General features: G+C 42.0%; 1 protein-coding gene across 1 annotated transcript in view; it reads left to right on the top strand.

The window, feature by feature from the left end:
• The first annotated feature begins 1,035 nt into the window (after nt 1-1,035).
• The window catches only part of LOC119916084 (potassium voltage-gated channel subfamily H member 4-like), a 37,596-nt gene continuing 24,683 nt past the window's right edge, over nt 1,036-13,948 (top strand). Inside the window, exons 1-4 of the mRNA XM_038735958.1 lie at nt 1,036-1,646; nt 10,506-10,739; nt 12,434-12,565; nt 13,074-13,207. Of these exons, the coding sequence (XP_038591886.1) occupies nt 1,571-1,646; nt 10,506-10,739; nt 12,434-12,565; nt 13,074-13,207 (576 nt within the window). The 5' untranslated portion in view covers nt 1,036-1,570. The remainder of the gene's footprint in view (nt 1,647-10,505; nt 10,740-12,433; nt 12,566-13,073; nt 13,208-13,948) is intronic.

Here is a 13,948-nt window from a genome sequence, read left to right as displayed (position 1 = left end):
CATGCTAATTTGAATATGGAGTTGAGGGTGCTGAACAGTATAACGAAAAGCTTCAAAATGATATATCGTTGTAGGATATCTTGTAGCTTCTGGGTAAATCTATACTACCTATAGCGCCATTGTTCCATACTCAAGCTCCACATAAATCACAGTGACAAAAAAAGAAACAATTCTACCCCACAATTCAGTAAAACTCAGACCCTTCCAACTACTGAAAACATCTTATTGTCTTTATTGTCCCCTAGTTATCAGATTCCTACAATAATTAATATTTAATGATGGTTACATGAATTAAAATAATTGTAGGATCATATTTCCCCGATTAATGTAATATTTAATGAGATGACTGTTAAAAAGATAAACAGTTGTTCCTGTGAAGCAGCATCACTATCTAGAGGTATTTCCCTCATCAACTAAGCTGTGTGTTTGCTTGGGTCAAAGTGAGTTAAGACACAACGTTACTTTGGTGTGTTAAGCATCAAATCCTCATGAAAAACATCTCCAGACTTATCCTTTTAATCCGCTCTTAACGGCTTTTATCCCAGGGCCGTAATTCTCTGATGAGGATGCTGGAGGGGCTGGGAGGGCAACAGTGGCCAGCTCCATCCAGAAGAGACAAGTTTGAAACCACAACACTCTAGGAATGGTATTTTAAACCCACAGTCCTTATAGCTCTCTCAGCGCTTTTACTTAGAAAAGTGTATATATGTTAGAATCTGAATAGTTCTTTACCCCTCTCACTTTCACAATGTCCCTTGAGTCAGGCTCCCATAACATAACAGCCCAATGGCACACAGTCCAACGGAATACAATAGCCTGCATTGAGCAACATGCAGGTAATCCATCTTTCCTTGATTTGTGGACATGCACACAAAAGCCATGTGCTGATAGTAGCACTATGGGGTGTAATGGTGCTGTCAGCTGCTTAAAAAGGATCCTCCTCCCCCCCACCCCACCCACACCGCAGATGAAAACAGGTCCCCACAGATGATACCAGCATCTCATTGGTCGGGATCTCACAGGAGTGGATGGGAGCAGTAGCGAGAGAGAGTAGCGAGGAAGAGAGAAAGCTCAAGAAGATGCAACTGCTCTGCCACAGCATCCCGACAGAGGTGTAGACACATTTCATTTTTGTCTTGCAGATTCTTCCTCTTTATAGGTCCTCTTTATAAGCGCAGTGGACTGAAAGGTGCAGACAGGCAACAGCTGGGCTGACTGATCTGAAGCTCCTTGGATCTCAGCGTCACCTGGACTTGATCCCTCCTTACTGAGCAGCTGCCGGTGATTGCAACTCTTCATTTCTACTTATCTGGGATTACACACCTGAAACCTGCATTGTTGGAGTGAGCTCTTTTAGTCTTCCCAGACTGCACTATTGTCTATGGGAGAGGCATCGCTTGGAAAAGAGGGGGCCGCTTTTGCTGTAAATGTGTGTGCCCGCCACCGGCACTGGACTGTCAACCTCAAAGTCTCCTCTCGCACCTGCTGAGAGCCCCTGGAAGCCACCTGTTGTGCCGCTGGGATGGTGTGACCTCCAGGCAGTTGTTGGCCGTCCCACATCTGGGTCAAGATGCCGGTGATGAAGGGCCTCCTGGCCCCACAGAACACTTTCCTGGATACTATTGCTACGCGCTTCGATGGCACCCGTAAGTACACGAACAATGTCGGGATGAGTTGTTTTGATGCTTGTAGGTTTTCACACAACTTACCCTTGTTTCAAAATGAGTATAAAGTATCCAGGTGTCCTAGAAGTTTGTGTTGCTGCCCATGTAATTGCAACGTCCCTGGTTCGAGTTTAAGGACATTTAATATGACATCTCCCCTCACTTCCTGTCTCTAATGAAGACAAAAAATACTTCAAAAAAATGAATAATTAAAGGTCTTTTGACAGTTAACGGATGGCTGTCATCACAGTAAATAAGAATGGCTTGCTGGTTGCAGCTTGGTGTTTTCTCTGGGAGAGAGCCACTGCCACAAACAAATTAATTTCTTTTCATCACCTGCTTGAACTTGGAATATCAACAAGATACAGCTTCTATCAGGTCAGTCTCTGGGGCTCTGTATCTGAACCAAAAAAAGCCACATCTGCTGGTGGTTGTGGAGAAAAGTTTGTTTTACAGAAGGACACGAGCAGAGAAAAAAAATGACCTTCAGAAATCATGTTGTCTTTTCACATTTGTTTCACACAGTTAGCTCCAAACTAGCCACCACAGCCGTTGGGCAGCACTGCCGTTTCTGCTTGGCTTGTGTCTCTTGTTTTGTACCTTGTGCTACCTCAGGGGAGGTTGCGACTCGTTGTAAACAGATACCGTGGGGAAGTCTGTGTTTTGTTCGCTTGTCGATTCAGCCTGTCCTCCCTCTGCTAGTCGCAGCAGCCTGAATGAGCGGCTGGCTCGCAGTTGTTCTCCGTGCTGGGTCTCAGTTCATGACATTGACAGTGACATTACTGTGTAACTGATGTGTAGGGTATGCAATTACAGCTTTCAGTGGTGAGTCAGGCAATCTAATGAGGCATTAGAAGATCTCTCGGGAGTTTAAAGCCCATCTAGAGTCTTCACACTGTAAAATACAAATTAAGAAGTTTATGAGATGAGAAGACACAAACATTGCATCTAGAGATGATGTGGGTAGTACCCAGTTCAGCTGGAGGATCTGGGGTCGTGCCCCCATGTTGCATCTGCCCAGCTGAAGAGTCCTTGAGCTGAACATGGACTCCCTGCTAGCTCCAGAGGGTTGCTCTCTGGTTGAACGTCAAGAGGGGGAGATAGGCTACTTCCCTTTCAGGCTTAATGTCTTCTCTAATTTGCTACACCATTTTTTCAATGCAGTATTAGAATAAATTAATACTATTAATTTATCAATTACCTTAAATGCACAAGCCAGATCTTCCTGATCTGCCATTTTCCTTTTCTTGTTGTTACATTTATTCATTATTAAGAGTAATGCCTACAAACATGTAGTTCTCTTTTGAGTGACGTGTCACAGGACTCTTCCTCTTTCACATGTTGTGGCATTTCAGTCCTTACCATCAACAGAATTAGCATTCATGGCGACCTTGTTATGTCTGTGTTTATTCTCTCTCCTGCATGCTTGTGAATAAATAACAAAATAATGACCATTTAGAGCAACAGGAGGCCGAGATAAAAGAGTGTTGGTAGCAGCAGGGTACGCGTCTTTGCAACTCCATGCCAGGTTTTGCCGCTTCCAAGCCGTTCTCAAAGCCACCATAAGGCCAGAGGAGTGGCAGAGTGCCCAGCGCTCAGAATAGCTTCCTTCCTGTTGCCGGGGCGACAGGGTCCCGCCACTTGACATGGATGATGCTCTTGATGGTCTCTGAGAAAAAGATGGCCTGCGAAAAAAAACAACACTTGAACTTGCTTTCCAATTAAGGACTTTAGTATGCAGCTGGTCTCCTGTTGTTGGAAAGGCGCATCTTAAAACAAGTGGCATTGTGGGTCGTGCAGCTGCGATCCCTTTTCACATCAAACTGCTTTCAGCTTGCTGCAGCTAACGGTGGTTTTCCGTTTTTGCCTGAAAATAATTTGGCTCTGTATATAGTTCTAATGCTTCCTACCTAAATGTCCCCCTTCACTCAAAAAGGTGTTTTATTTCTTGTTACTTTGCTTGGATGTTTGACCTTGGTGTGTTTGACACTACAAGACTAGTCTCCACATTCATCTGTTGAAGGAGGAATGTTTCTGCGTGCTCACCTTACAGCACACAGTTTCAGGCATGTGAAAGTGTCTTATAACATGTCTGCAGGGCATCTACGAATACTTTGTTAAATCTGAAATTCCTCCAGGTGCAAGACATGAATTTAAAGTGTTACCAGTCAGGCATACAGTACGACACACTGCACTGGTGTGTATGATTTAGCCCATTTTCACAGATAAGCAGCAAATGTATAGAATAAAGCTGATAACTACGATTATTTTGCATTGTTCAGTATTCAATACAGGCATAAAGTAAAGCCCTGATATCGTGACGTGATTTACCTTGTTCACGAAAAACAAACCATATACAGCCTTAAAATGGGTAAAACATGATGCAAGTCACGTATTTTCACTGAATGTACAATATGGTGTCATAAAAAAGTGTTTTTACTGGAGATCAGCAAAACCAAGGTAAGCAGTACTGCTGACTGAGCAGCCACACAGTCAAACATTGTCCAAAATCTTTATCTAATGTGTCACTCCAACACGTCCATTTAAAAAAAAAAATTATAATAATAATAACTTTTTCATGGAAAATAAGCTTTTCTAACACCAACTCATAATGTACACATCATATATAACATTCATTATCCTTAAAATATCTAAAACAATTATTTCAGTACTTGTGTAGTCAGATACGCTTAAAACATTTAATGAAAACAATAGAAAGTAGCACTGCTGACTGAGCAGCTATGCAGTCAAACACTGTCCAAAATCATTGCCATTTGAACTTAGCCCCTTGCCTAGAATGATTTTTACAAAAAGTAAAATTTATTTCAGACATTTATTTATGTAAACATCATTATCCTATTACATTTATTTTGCAGCATGTCCATATAATTACTCAGACTGTATAATAACACCACTCTGTGCATTTGTGCAAAGCATAACTACATGTAAACTGGACAAAGAAATAGAGCATTTCCATGCCATCAGGGGGTTTTAGTGTAATTTCTCCAGTTTGTGGCTCTGAGCAAGTTGTTCCTGCTCATAAATATTGATTGGGCTTTGATGACCTTAGGAAATAACCTTTTTACAAAACTGACAGCAATTTTAAGTGGGTTTTAATTCAGCAGTTCCTGGACTGAGAAAAGTGCTCATTTGCAGCATAGGGTCCCTCTTGTATAGGCAAAATGTCACAACAGGTTAAGTCAGTAACCTTTGGCACTGCACAGCACAGCATTTGGCTCATGGCAATGTCAGCATCACTGTTCCCCAAGGATTTGTGTGCATGTGTGCGTTTGTCGCTGTGTATTTGAGTGCCTGGACTTGGCGTTTATCATGTGTTCGCATGTAGATTTTATATATGTGTCTTTATGTTTGTCTACTGATCCCTGAAAGGTCAAGGGTCAGGGTGAAGTTAAAGATCAGCACCACTGGAGCTGTATTTTGTTCCAGGCCGCTTCAACAGGGCAGATGTGTGTTGTCACTCAGGCTCAAACCTGGACCATCCAGTTTCCTGCTTGCACCTTCGACTGTGCGGTGATTAAAACCGCTCAGAAGTTCATTGGTACCCACCTGCTGAGCATTAGTGATGTCGGTGAGGTGAGGGGCCTGCACAGAGCCCAAAGGACACTAAAAGACAGTACCCAGCCCAGCCACAGCCTGTTCACCCTGCTGCCGCCTGGCAAGAGATAGAATCCACCAGATTTTCAGAGCTTCTTCCCCAAGGCTGTGAGACTCCTCAGTTCATCCTCAGCACCATGTAAAATAGTTTTTATTCATTTCTTTGACTTTTTATTATTATTTACTTACAACTTACTCAACCCTGTTGTAAAATGATAAATAAATCTTCCTTGTATCTTGTTACAGTGTACACGCCTGTCCTTTACACCCGTCCCTACTTCCTTCAGCTCCTTCACGCGACCTCCCCAGCGGTGTTTTCACACTGACAGTAGTGCTCGCCTTGTGGGGCAGCGTAACCACAGGGCAGCTGCAGGCAGAGATAAGAACTGGATTTATTGCCCCCTAAACACTTTTCCATTTAAAGGCGACCAAAGAACCAAAGGGGAGACAGTGAGGACTGTCACATTGATCCTTATGGAGCTCACTGTCGCCCAAACGGGTCTTAATAGGCAGCTGCAAAGCACTGCAAACAAAGGCCAGTGGATAGCTGAAGCTATTGTGTGGCTTCCTCTGCTGCTTCTTTTGAAGCTCCTGGTATATAGTTTACATGTGCTGAGTTGGATCCAGGCAGTGACACGGCATCGTCAAAGTCTGAGATCATTCAGTAATCGCAGGATTGGTGGTTTGATCTCTGGCTTTTCCTAGGTATATGACACTGAAATCTAAATCTGCTTGTGATGTGCAGGTCTGCACCTTGTGTGGCAGCCTTCAATGTGTGAATGTAGGTGTGAGTGGGTGTGAGGCTTTGTAAAGCACTTTGCACCATTCTTAGAATAAAGGCATAAAGGACTGCATAAATGCTGTCCTTTTAGCTTTTTTAGGATTCAGATCACACAGCAAAGATAATTTTCTCAAACAAGCTCTAAATAATCACTATAATTGTGTATGTCACTCTAAAACCTAGAAAATTGTTTTATTAATCAAAATATACAAGCAAGTGTCTCATGCTTCTTTACCAAACCAGTGACCTTTCCCCCTGCAAGTCCACTTTTCCTTGCACTCTCACTCATCTGCCCCAATAAGTAATTACATGCTGCTGGGTGGTAATTAGCTGGTGAGGCAGTGGCCAAGCCTCTTGGGCTTCATCTGTCTTTTATACCCCGGAGAACTTGTGTCGACATGGACATGATGGAGGCTGCTTGTCGTTAGCTGTAGCATGTAGCGTCATCATGTCAGATTACAATTGTAGCGAGTCAGCACAGATGTGTAATTAAGGAAGCTGGTGCAGCAGAGCGGCCACTCAAAGCAATATCCCTGAGAGGATTACAGCCTAAGAATTGAGGCATTGTCCCAATCTTACACACACACACACACACATACAGAAACTGTTTATCTGGATTGCTTGTTTACAAAGTTACCAGAGAGGAAATAAGTATGTAATTGTAGAAGCTGAAGTGAATGAAGAGAAATGTGTTCTCAAAGGCAACTTACTAAAGGCTTCTTTCCAGGATATAAAATTATCCGCTCAGGAAGAGGACATGCGTCACTATCTTAAAGAAATAGTTTGACATTTTGGGAAATACATTTATTTGCTTTCTTTTTGAAAGTTCAAAAAAGAAGATATGTATGCATGGTAAAGATGTAGCTGGAGCAAGCAGCCGATTAGCTTAGCTTGCATTTTACTCAAGCTAAAAACACTTGATTTAAATATCAAGTGCCAAGAATCAAACATCCTAAGTTGAATACAACTACTCTGAACTCTGAATCATGCAGATTACTCCAATTATTAATCTAATTCATAGTGTAAAGCAGCACAGTTTAAATAACTCCAAACACAGCATAAAAGTTTTTTTTCTCCTTGTGGCTCTTGGTATATATACATCATTACAAAGTGATTTATGACTACAACTGCCCTTGACCTATTTCGAGGACCGATTTAGGGATGCTGAGTAGAGATGCACCTATTCTTGGGTAACATTACATAAACCAGAGATGAATGCCGTTGCTCTCTAACACTTGCTGGCTCACTGAGTTGGGGTGTTGAAAATTTATAGAACATGAAAAAGAGGGCAGGGTTGTTTTTTCCAGCAGTGTTCAGCCATTGTTTCAGGCAATTTATTATTTTAGATGTGAAAAGGCAGAGACAGATATCCAGAGCAGTTTGTCTTCGGAGTTGTGACTTTATACGCGAAAAAAAGGTTATATGTGTTAAAAAGCAACAGTTATCGGTCACTCTTCGTGAAACCCATGAACACAAAGATCTGCAGCAGGCTACACAACAGAAATATCTCAGTTTCTCCATGTTAAAATATGGGGAACAGCAACAGTAACAACTTCCTCTGCCTGTTGATGGATCCGACTAATGCCTGTCTCTTTCTATAATTCCACAGTGACAGTTTAGTTGCTGCTCACTGCACACCCAAGAAAGGTTGTCACCGCTCAGAAAAGACATCCCCTATGGACTGCTTTCTGCTTAGTCTGGCCAATTAGAGTGCTAGATTGTGGAACGTGGTATAGCAGCTGCTTAATACTTCTTAGGCTTGCTCCATGGAATCAGGAGAATTCAGACCTGCCTTTCTGATTTGTATTCAGAAAATCTGGAGTCTGATGTTTTCAGTAAGGCAGTCGCAAGTTTGCTACTGTGGAGTATAGTCTGAAGCCTCAGTACAGACTTTTGCAAAGAATCAGCAAATATATTGGCACAAACATGTCCTTAAATATGCATATATCTGTACCCCATGAGCTATTTCTGCAGTAAATGGAGTGTGTGTGGAAAGACTGTGGAGGGAAATAGAGGAATTATGATTTGATGAAAAAATATATGAAGTATCTCCACATATGCAAATAAGTTTACTAATCAGTGTGATGATTTTTTATCACATTTATTCACAAAAACAAGTAACCTTCCAGTTACAATAGGTCCACTGCACAGTTTCTGAGTTTCCTATACCTTAACACTAAGTGTAATTATAAAAACTGGTTAGCAAGCTAAGTTAAAATGGATAAACATCTTAAATTTCCAGCTTCTGTCACTACAAGTGGTAGTAGTATGAATGCAAACTTGACTGAACTGACTAAAAATATAGAAGAAGACCATTCCAGGGTGACTATGTCTTGCATGGATTCACATGTGCTGCCATGGACCCATCACATCCACTCTGATGAAATATTTTTACATAAAGTTAAAGGGCACAATGAAGGGGTACTTGAGCCCATTTGATAGGGCTGTGGGAGTACGCTGGACTAAAAAGGTGGGGATTATCTGTTTTATAGTATCCCTGCTGGATCTGCAGCTAATGTACTAAATAAAAGTACTGTATAATGCATTTCCAAAGCTCATAACGTTTCTATAGAGAGGTGCAGAGTTTTATTTTCTGTATAGGTTATGTTCCATTTATCAAATACTGCAAAAATAATAAAGTCACCGGAAGTCCCTCAATTTGTTTTTATCTTGTTTTAGTACCACTGAGTATGCTGCCATGTATTCTGTTTTGAAATGTTAAAGAGAAGAACTTAACAGGCATGGCCTATAATGTACTGTATTTCAAAGCTCCTTTTTAGGTAGCTCTGGCAGACAGACAGTCAAACTGTTTGTCTAACAAAGAAGCCACACTGCAGCAAGTACCCGCTTGAGCTCATCAAGGTCAGATGCGTCTAGCAACCAAGCGGAATGTGTGACGTCAAACTATTACCAAGATGAATATGTATGTAGGTATGCAGAGCAGAGGGCTGGTGTTTATGTCCTGCAGACATAATAAACAAACTACAGCAAGAAAACGGCACATGGTACAATAAAGGCCTGTTGCTGGGCAGCTGTCCATGGTGCTGAAAGCATGGCAAGGAACAAAGCAAAGATGTTTAGGTACTGTCCAACAATAAACACATGAATCGTCAAAAAAATCAGGATTAAAGGTACATTAACTAGACTAGAGATGTCAAAGATGCCACCAATGTTTGAGCAAATTAGAACGTGAACCACTACCATCAATTTTGACAGCTTCAGCGATGTTGATAGGTCCTCTATATAGTGAGTCCCTGGGGCCCACATGTGGTCATTTGAGTTGTGCTCAGGGAAATTAAATGGGTTGCTCATTAAAATGTGTTTTTTGACAAATTGTAGCATTAAACTCGTGTTTGGGAATCGTTAGGATTTAATCGATACTACTAACCTTAAATTGACCTTTTACTCCTGAAGGTTTTATTGCACTCACTTGGGCCTACAGTAATCTTGAGTCTCTCTGCTCTGCTGACCACTGTCTTTGCTCTCTGTGTGTGTGTGTGTGTGTGTGTGTGTGTGTGTGTAGGAGTTCCCTGAATGCAGGATTTCTATAGGCCTATTTTAACACGGATTTGTTGTTCATAATTTAGCATAACCGGGGGGGGGGTGTAACTTCACTGCCTCCCTCGGATTTTAATGCACCAGAGGCGCAGGACGTGTAGGCTACCTGTCAACATCACTGCAGCTTCCAGCACACCTGTAGCCGGTAGCGATGACACAGAAACAATACATTGGGGACCGGTTCCTGGCACCCTGAAATGTCACAGCTTCCCATTGGCTGTATGGACAATTATATCCGTTTTATGAACAGGCTTTAGAAACCCCACAATTATAAAAATCATTGATTGGCCTAGATTTTCTAAATCTGAGCAGGAACGATGTTCCCTGGAGACATTTTTTTAAATTCTGCTGGCTGGTCCTTAATGGGTTCACATCATTCAGTAAATTAACCCAAGAGTGACGTGGGAATCAATTACTAACCGTTGTGCTCTTTTCAAACCCCAGTCAGCTATTTTTATATCTTGCAGTCTGCAGCCCAGGTCGCTGATTCCTTTGACCACCCACATCAGTAGGCCTGACTGCCATCACCAACAGAAATCAGATGATGACGGCCCGGGGAAATTAATTAAGGCCAAAATGGAGTCTACACCAGCATGATTTGTGTTTGCTTTGAACTTGTAAAGTAGTGTCGAACTAAACCTACAAAGCTTTGAGTTCAAAGAACTAAACAAACTTTGATTCTAGAGCAAAGAACAAATTTGCACCAAAGTAAAACAAGATGCACCCGACTGTTCCTTATGTGTTAGCTAATCAACGACAAAGTCAAAAATGTCTCAGTTTCCGCTTCTTCACATTGGCCTTGAGCAACTCATTTTTTAAACTTTTGTTTTCTGCCTCCATGGTGCTCCACTTCTTCTAACACCTTTTCATGCCCCGCTCCCTCACAGACAGTAATTTCCTGTTGGGTAACGCCCAGGGCCACCGAGGCTACCCCATCGTCTACTGCTCAGACGGCTTCTGTGAACTGACGGGGTTCACGAGGACTGAGGTGATGCAGAAGAACTGCAGCTGCCGCTTCCTGTACGGGGCTGACACCAGCGAGCATGTGGCCCAGCAGATGGAGAAGGCTCTGGAGGGCAGAGAGGAGTACCAGGCCGAGGTCCACTTCTACAAGAAGAATGGTGGGTGCTTGGTAAAGAGGATGGGAAGGAGACACCCTGTTTCTGCATAACTTTTAGATTTCAGCACTGTAGTTTGTTTCATTTAGAAGTAAAAAGGTTATCTGACAATTAACATTCCTGTCTTTTGTTCATTTGATCAAACTCCTCTATTAACTGGGGAAATGATGAGACTTGATTTTCTTTCTTCCTAGATCCTGTTCTGTTTTGATCAGGCTGTGATCATCTGTTCATTTTTTTTGTTCTCCACATCATGAAGAGCACATTTATTTTTAGATGAGAGCTGAACATTTTGTTGAATTATGAATCTCCCCAGTGATGTAGAATTTCAAATACAGCAGGTCAGCAGTGCAATATATCCTTCTTCTTCTTTTTTTCTGGTTTTTTTGCAGAGTTGGGGCTCATTATTATTAATACAAAACCATCAAATTGAGTGAAAATTTGCAGTCAGTCACATCTTGGTGATTCTTTCAACTTGAGTGCAAAAGGTGCTAGAAAGAGTAATCGTGTGTGCTGGGATAACAAGCTTAAAGTCAGTCAGAATGCATATTTCCAAAGCCAGTCACACTTTCTTTAAGTACTGTAGCTACATACTGTGTGTGTGTGTGTGTGTGTGTGTGTGTGTGTGTCTGTGTGTGTTTATTACAGTTGCTTAAATACTAAATTAAATGCTGTCCTTCTGACTTATCGCTAATCCTTCTGACAAAGTCTTGGGCTCATAACAATGTCATGCATGAACAGAGAACATACAACACAGTTTAAGCCTCTCTGACTGGCACACTGGATTATGTCCCCTCAACATAGACCCGAACCTGCACCCTCAAAGTGTGTGAACAGCTAATTACGCAGATAGATTACCAAATCTGTACTGCAGCTGAATGAAGCTTTTTCTTGTGGTCTTCTTTTTTTTTTTTTTTTACAGTAAGTAAGCAACAGTAAGACAGTGCCACTACAACAATGTGCCTGAAAATAATATAATGCCATTTCAGAGAAAAGCAGGATAGAAACGGAAAAGAGAACAAAGCAATCACATTTTAAAGCTGTAATCCAGCTAGCAGATATTTATGACGGGTACAGTATTAGCAGGATTTTCATGATAAATTCAAACACTAAAGGAATTCAGTAGACACACACACAGATGACTCTGGTGTGTGCTTGCTGCTTGCAAGCACAAAACACACAAATAGATTCTCTCATGTTGTATTTACACCCACAGCCTTGTGCTAAAACACCACCATCTACACTGCTTTTCTTCCTCTCTCTCTCTCTCTCCTTGTTTATGCCTAACACACACAAAAACGTGCACACACACACACACAAGCACATTAGGGACACTGTAGAAATGTGAAACATCTGTTTGGTGGCAGAGCACAGTTTCTGCAGTGTTGCTAATGAGCATACTGGGTTATGGCAAGGTCTTGGATCTATGGTGCTCCTTCCCTGCCTGACTTGTTATAACCAACCTTCTCACTTGCTCTTTCCCTTTGTGCACAGTCCTCCCGAACATGATCCATATCTAGTTTGAGGTGTATTTTAAGAAAGGCTATGCCATACTTGTCTTACTATGTCTCAGCCGTGGAGACATGGTGAGACAACTGACATGATGTGGGGAAATCACAGGCCTGGATGTGTCTGTTGAGACATCCATTCACCAAATGAGGAACGGGGGAAAAAAATTCTTCTTTTTTTTATTCCAGGTGCGGCCTTCTGGTGTCTGTTAGACATCGTGCCCATAAAGAACGAGAAGGGAGAAATGGTCCTCTTCCTCTTCTCATTCAAGGACATCACTGACACCTATGGAAGGAGCAACCACAACAGTAAGACGGAGGGTAGGCTGCAAGTCCTGTTTTCAAAAACCTCTCGTATTTGCCTACTATGAGCATGATTTACGAGCGGGCCATCCTCTGGCCCCTGGCTTTAATTTTCCACGTGCACTCTTGTTCATCACTGTCACATTCTACCCGGCAATTTTGTTTAGGCATGTATTTGTTCACTGAACTCAGACAGTGTTTTTCCAATGGGGAGTTTGATTTGGCCTGCGGTGTGCCTTCAAGTGGAACCTGGACACAGTCTGACGCAAATACCAAGCACCGTGCCAGGGGAAAAAGAGTCATTTTGTTAGAATGCAATGGAATGAAAGTGAAGTTCATATCAGTGGTTGTGATTTTGTCTAACCTGTGTAACAGGAAACATTATGCAGCATAAAAACCTGCCAGAGTAAAGGCATTGCATTAAATAACACAATATATTCTCAACAGGTGTTCTGTGTTCAGATATCTTGTGACACAACCTTGTGATCTAAGTGGCATGCGCTTGACCTGAGTGACTGTGTAACAGGTTCAGAGGACAAGCGGCGCAGGAGGAAGAGCAGCTCTCACTTCAGCGAGGCCAGGAAGCGTGGACGCACCATGTTGTACCACCTGACCAGCCAGTTCTCGAGGGGAGGAAAAGGAGAGGTCAACTTGGGTGGCGTGAGTACCACTCTCACATACCTATTGGCTGGCTGTGATGGTACTTTTATAACATACCCTCTAAGAAAATAAACAGTCAGGAGTTTCTTGAAAGAAGCGGTGTCCTCACTCTCAAGCTTGAATTATTAATCTTGCATCTAAAAGATGAGTTTTTAGGAAGACAATATGAGGGAAGTCTTGACCCAGATTCTCAGAGTCTGGCTTATCTCAGTGGAAAATTCATTAAATGGGTTTTGCTATTTTAAGTCTCCTGAATGGTTTTATTCTCACTTCTGTTGCATTTTCTCTGCATGTAAGCTGTTGTTTGGTGGCTTTAAAGGGACAAATAGCAAGGTCACTGTGGCAGCTGTGGTTTCTGGGAGGCACAGGATGTTTGTCACTGATAGTGAGGTGGATGCATCACCATCATCATCACCTTTTTTAGAGGGAAATGTCTGGATATGTTAACACCTTACCAATAGGATCCCCAGGATATAGGCCATTATGTCATCAGCATGTTTCCTTAAATTTACCCATAGATCCAAATGTATCCATGTAATCCAAACAGTATGTATGTACAACCAGTTGGATAATGTAGGGAAGTTGGATAAAATAGGCTCATTCCATATTGACATTGAAGTTTTTCAACACTTTTCAGATAAGTAGTCATTTTGTCCGTGCAATTGCTTGCCTTCATCTGTCTTTTAAGTGTGTTTGTGTTTCAAGTGCCTTAAGAGGCACTGTTGTGGTGAAATAGACCCC

Source organism: Micropterus salmoides, unplaced genomic scaffold (assembly GCF_014851395.1).
Source record: "Micropterus salmoides isolate LMB-PRFRI ecotype aquatic unplaced genomic scaffold, ASM1485139v1 Ms_hic_scaffold_21, whole genome shotgun sequence".
Taxonomy (NCBI): domain Eukaryota; kingdom Metazoa; phylum Chordata; class Actinopteri; order Centrarchiformes; family Centrarchidae; genus Micropterus; species Micropterus salmoides.
This window is presented reverse-complemented; position numbering and strand designations above follow the sequence as displayed.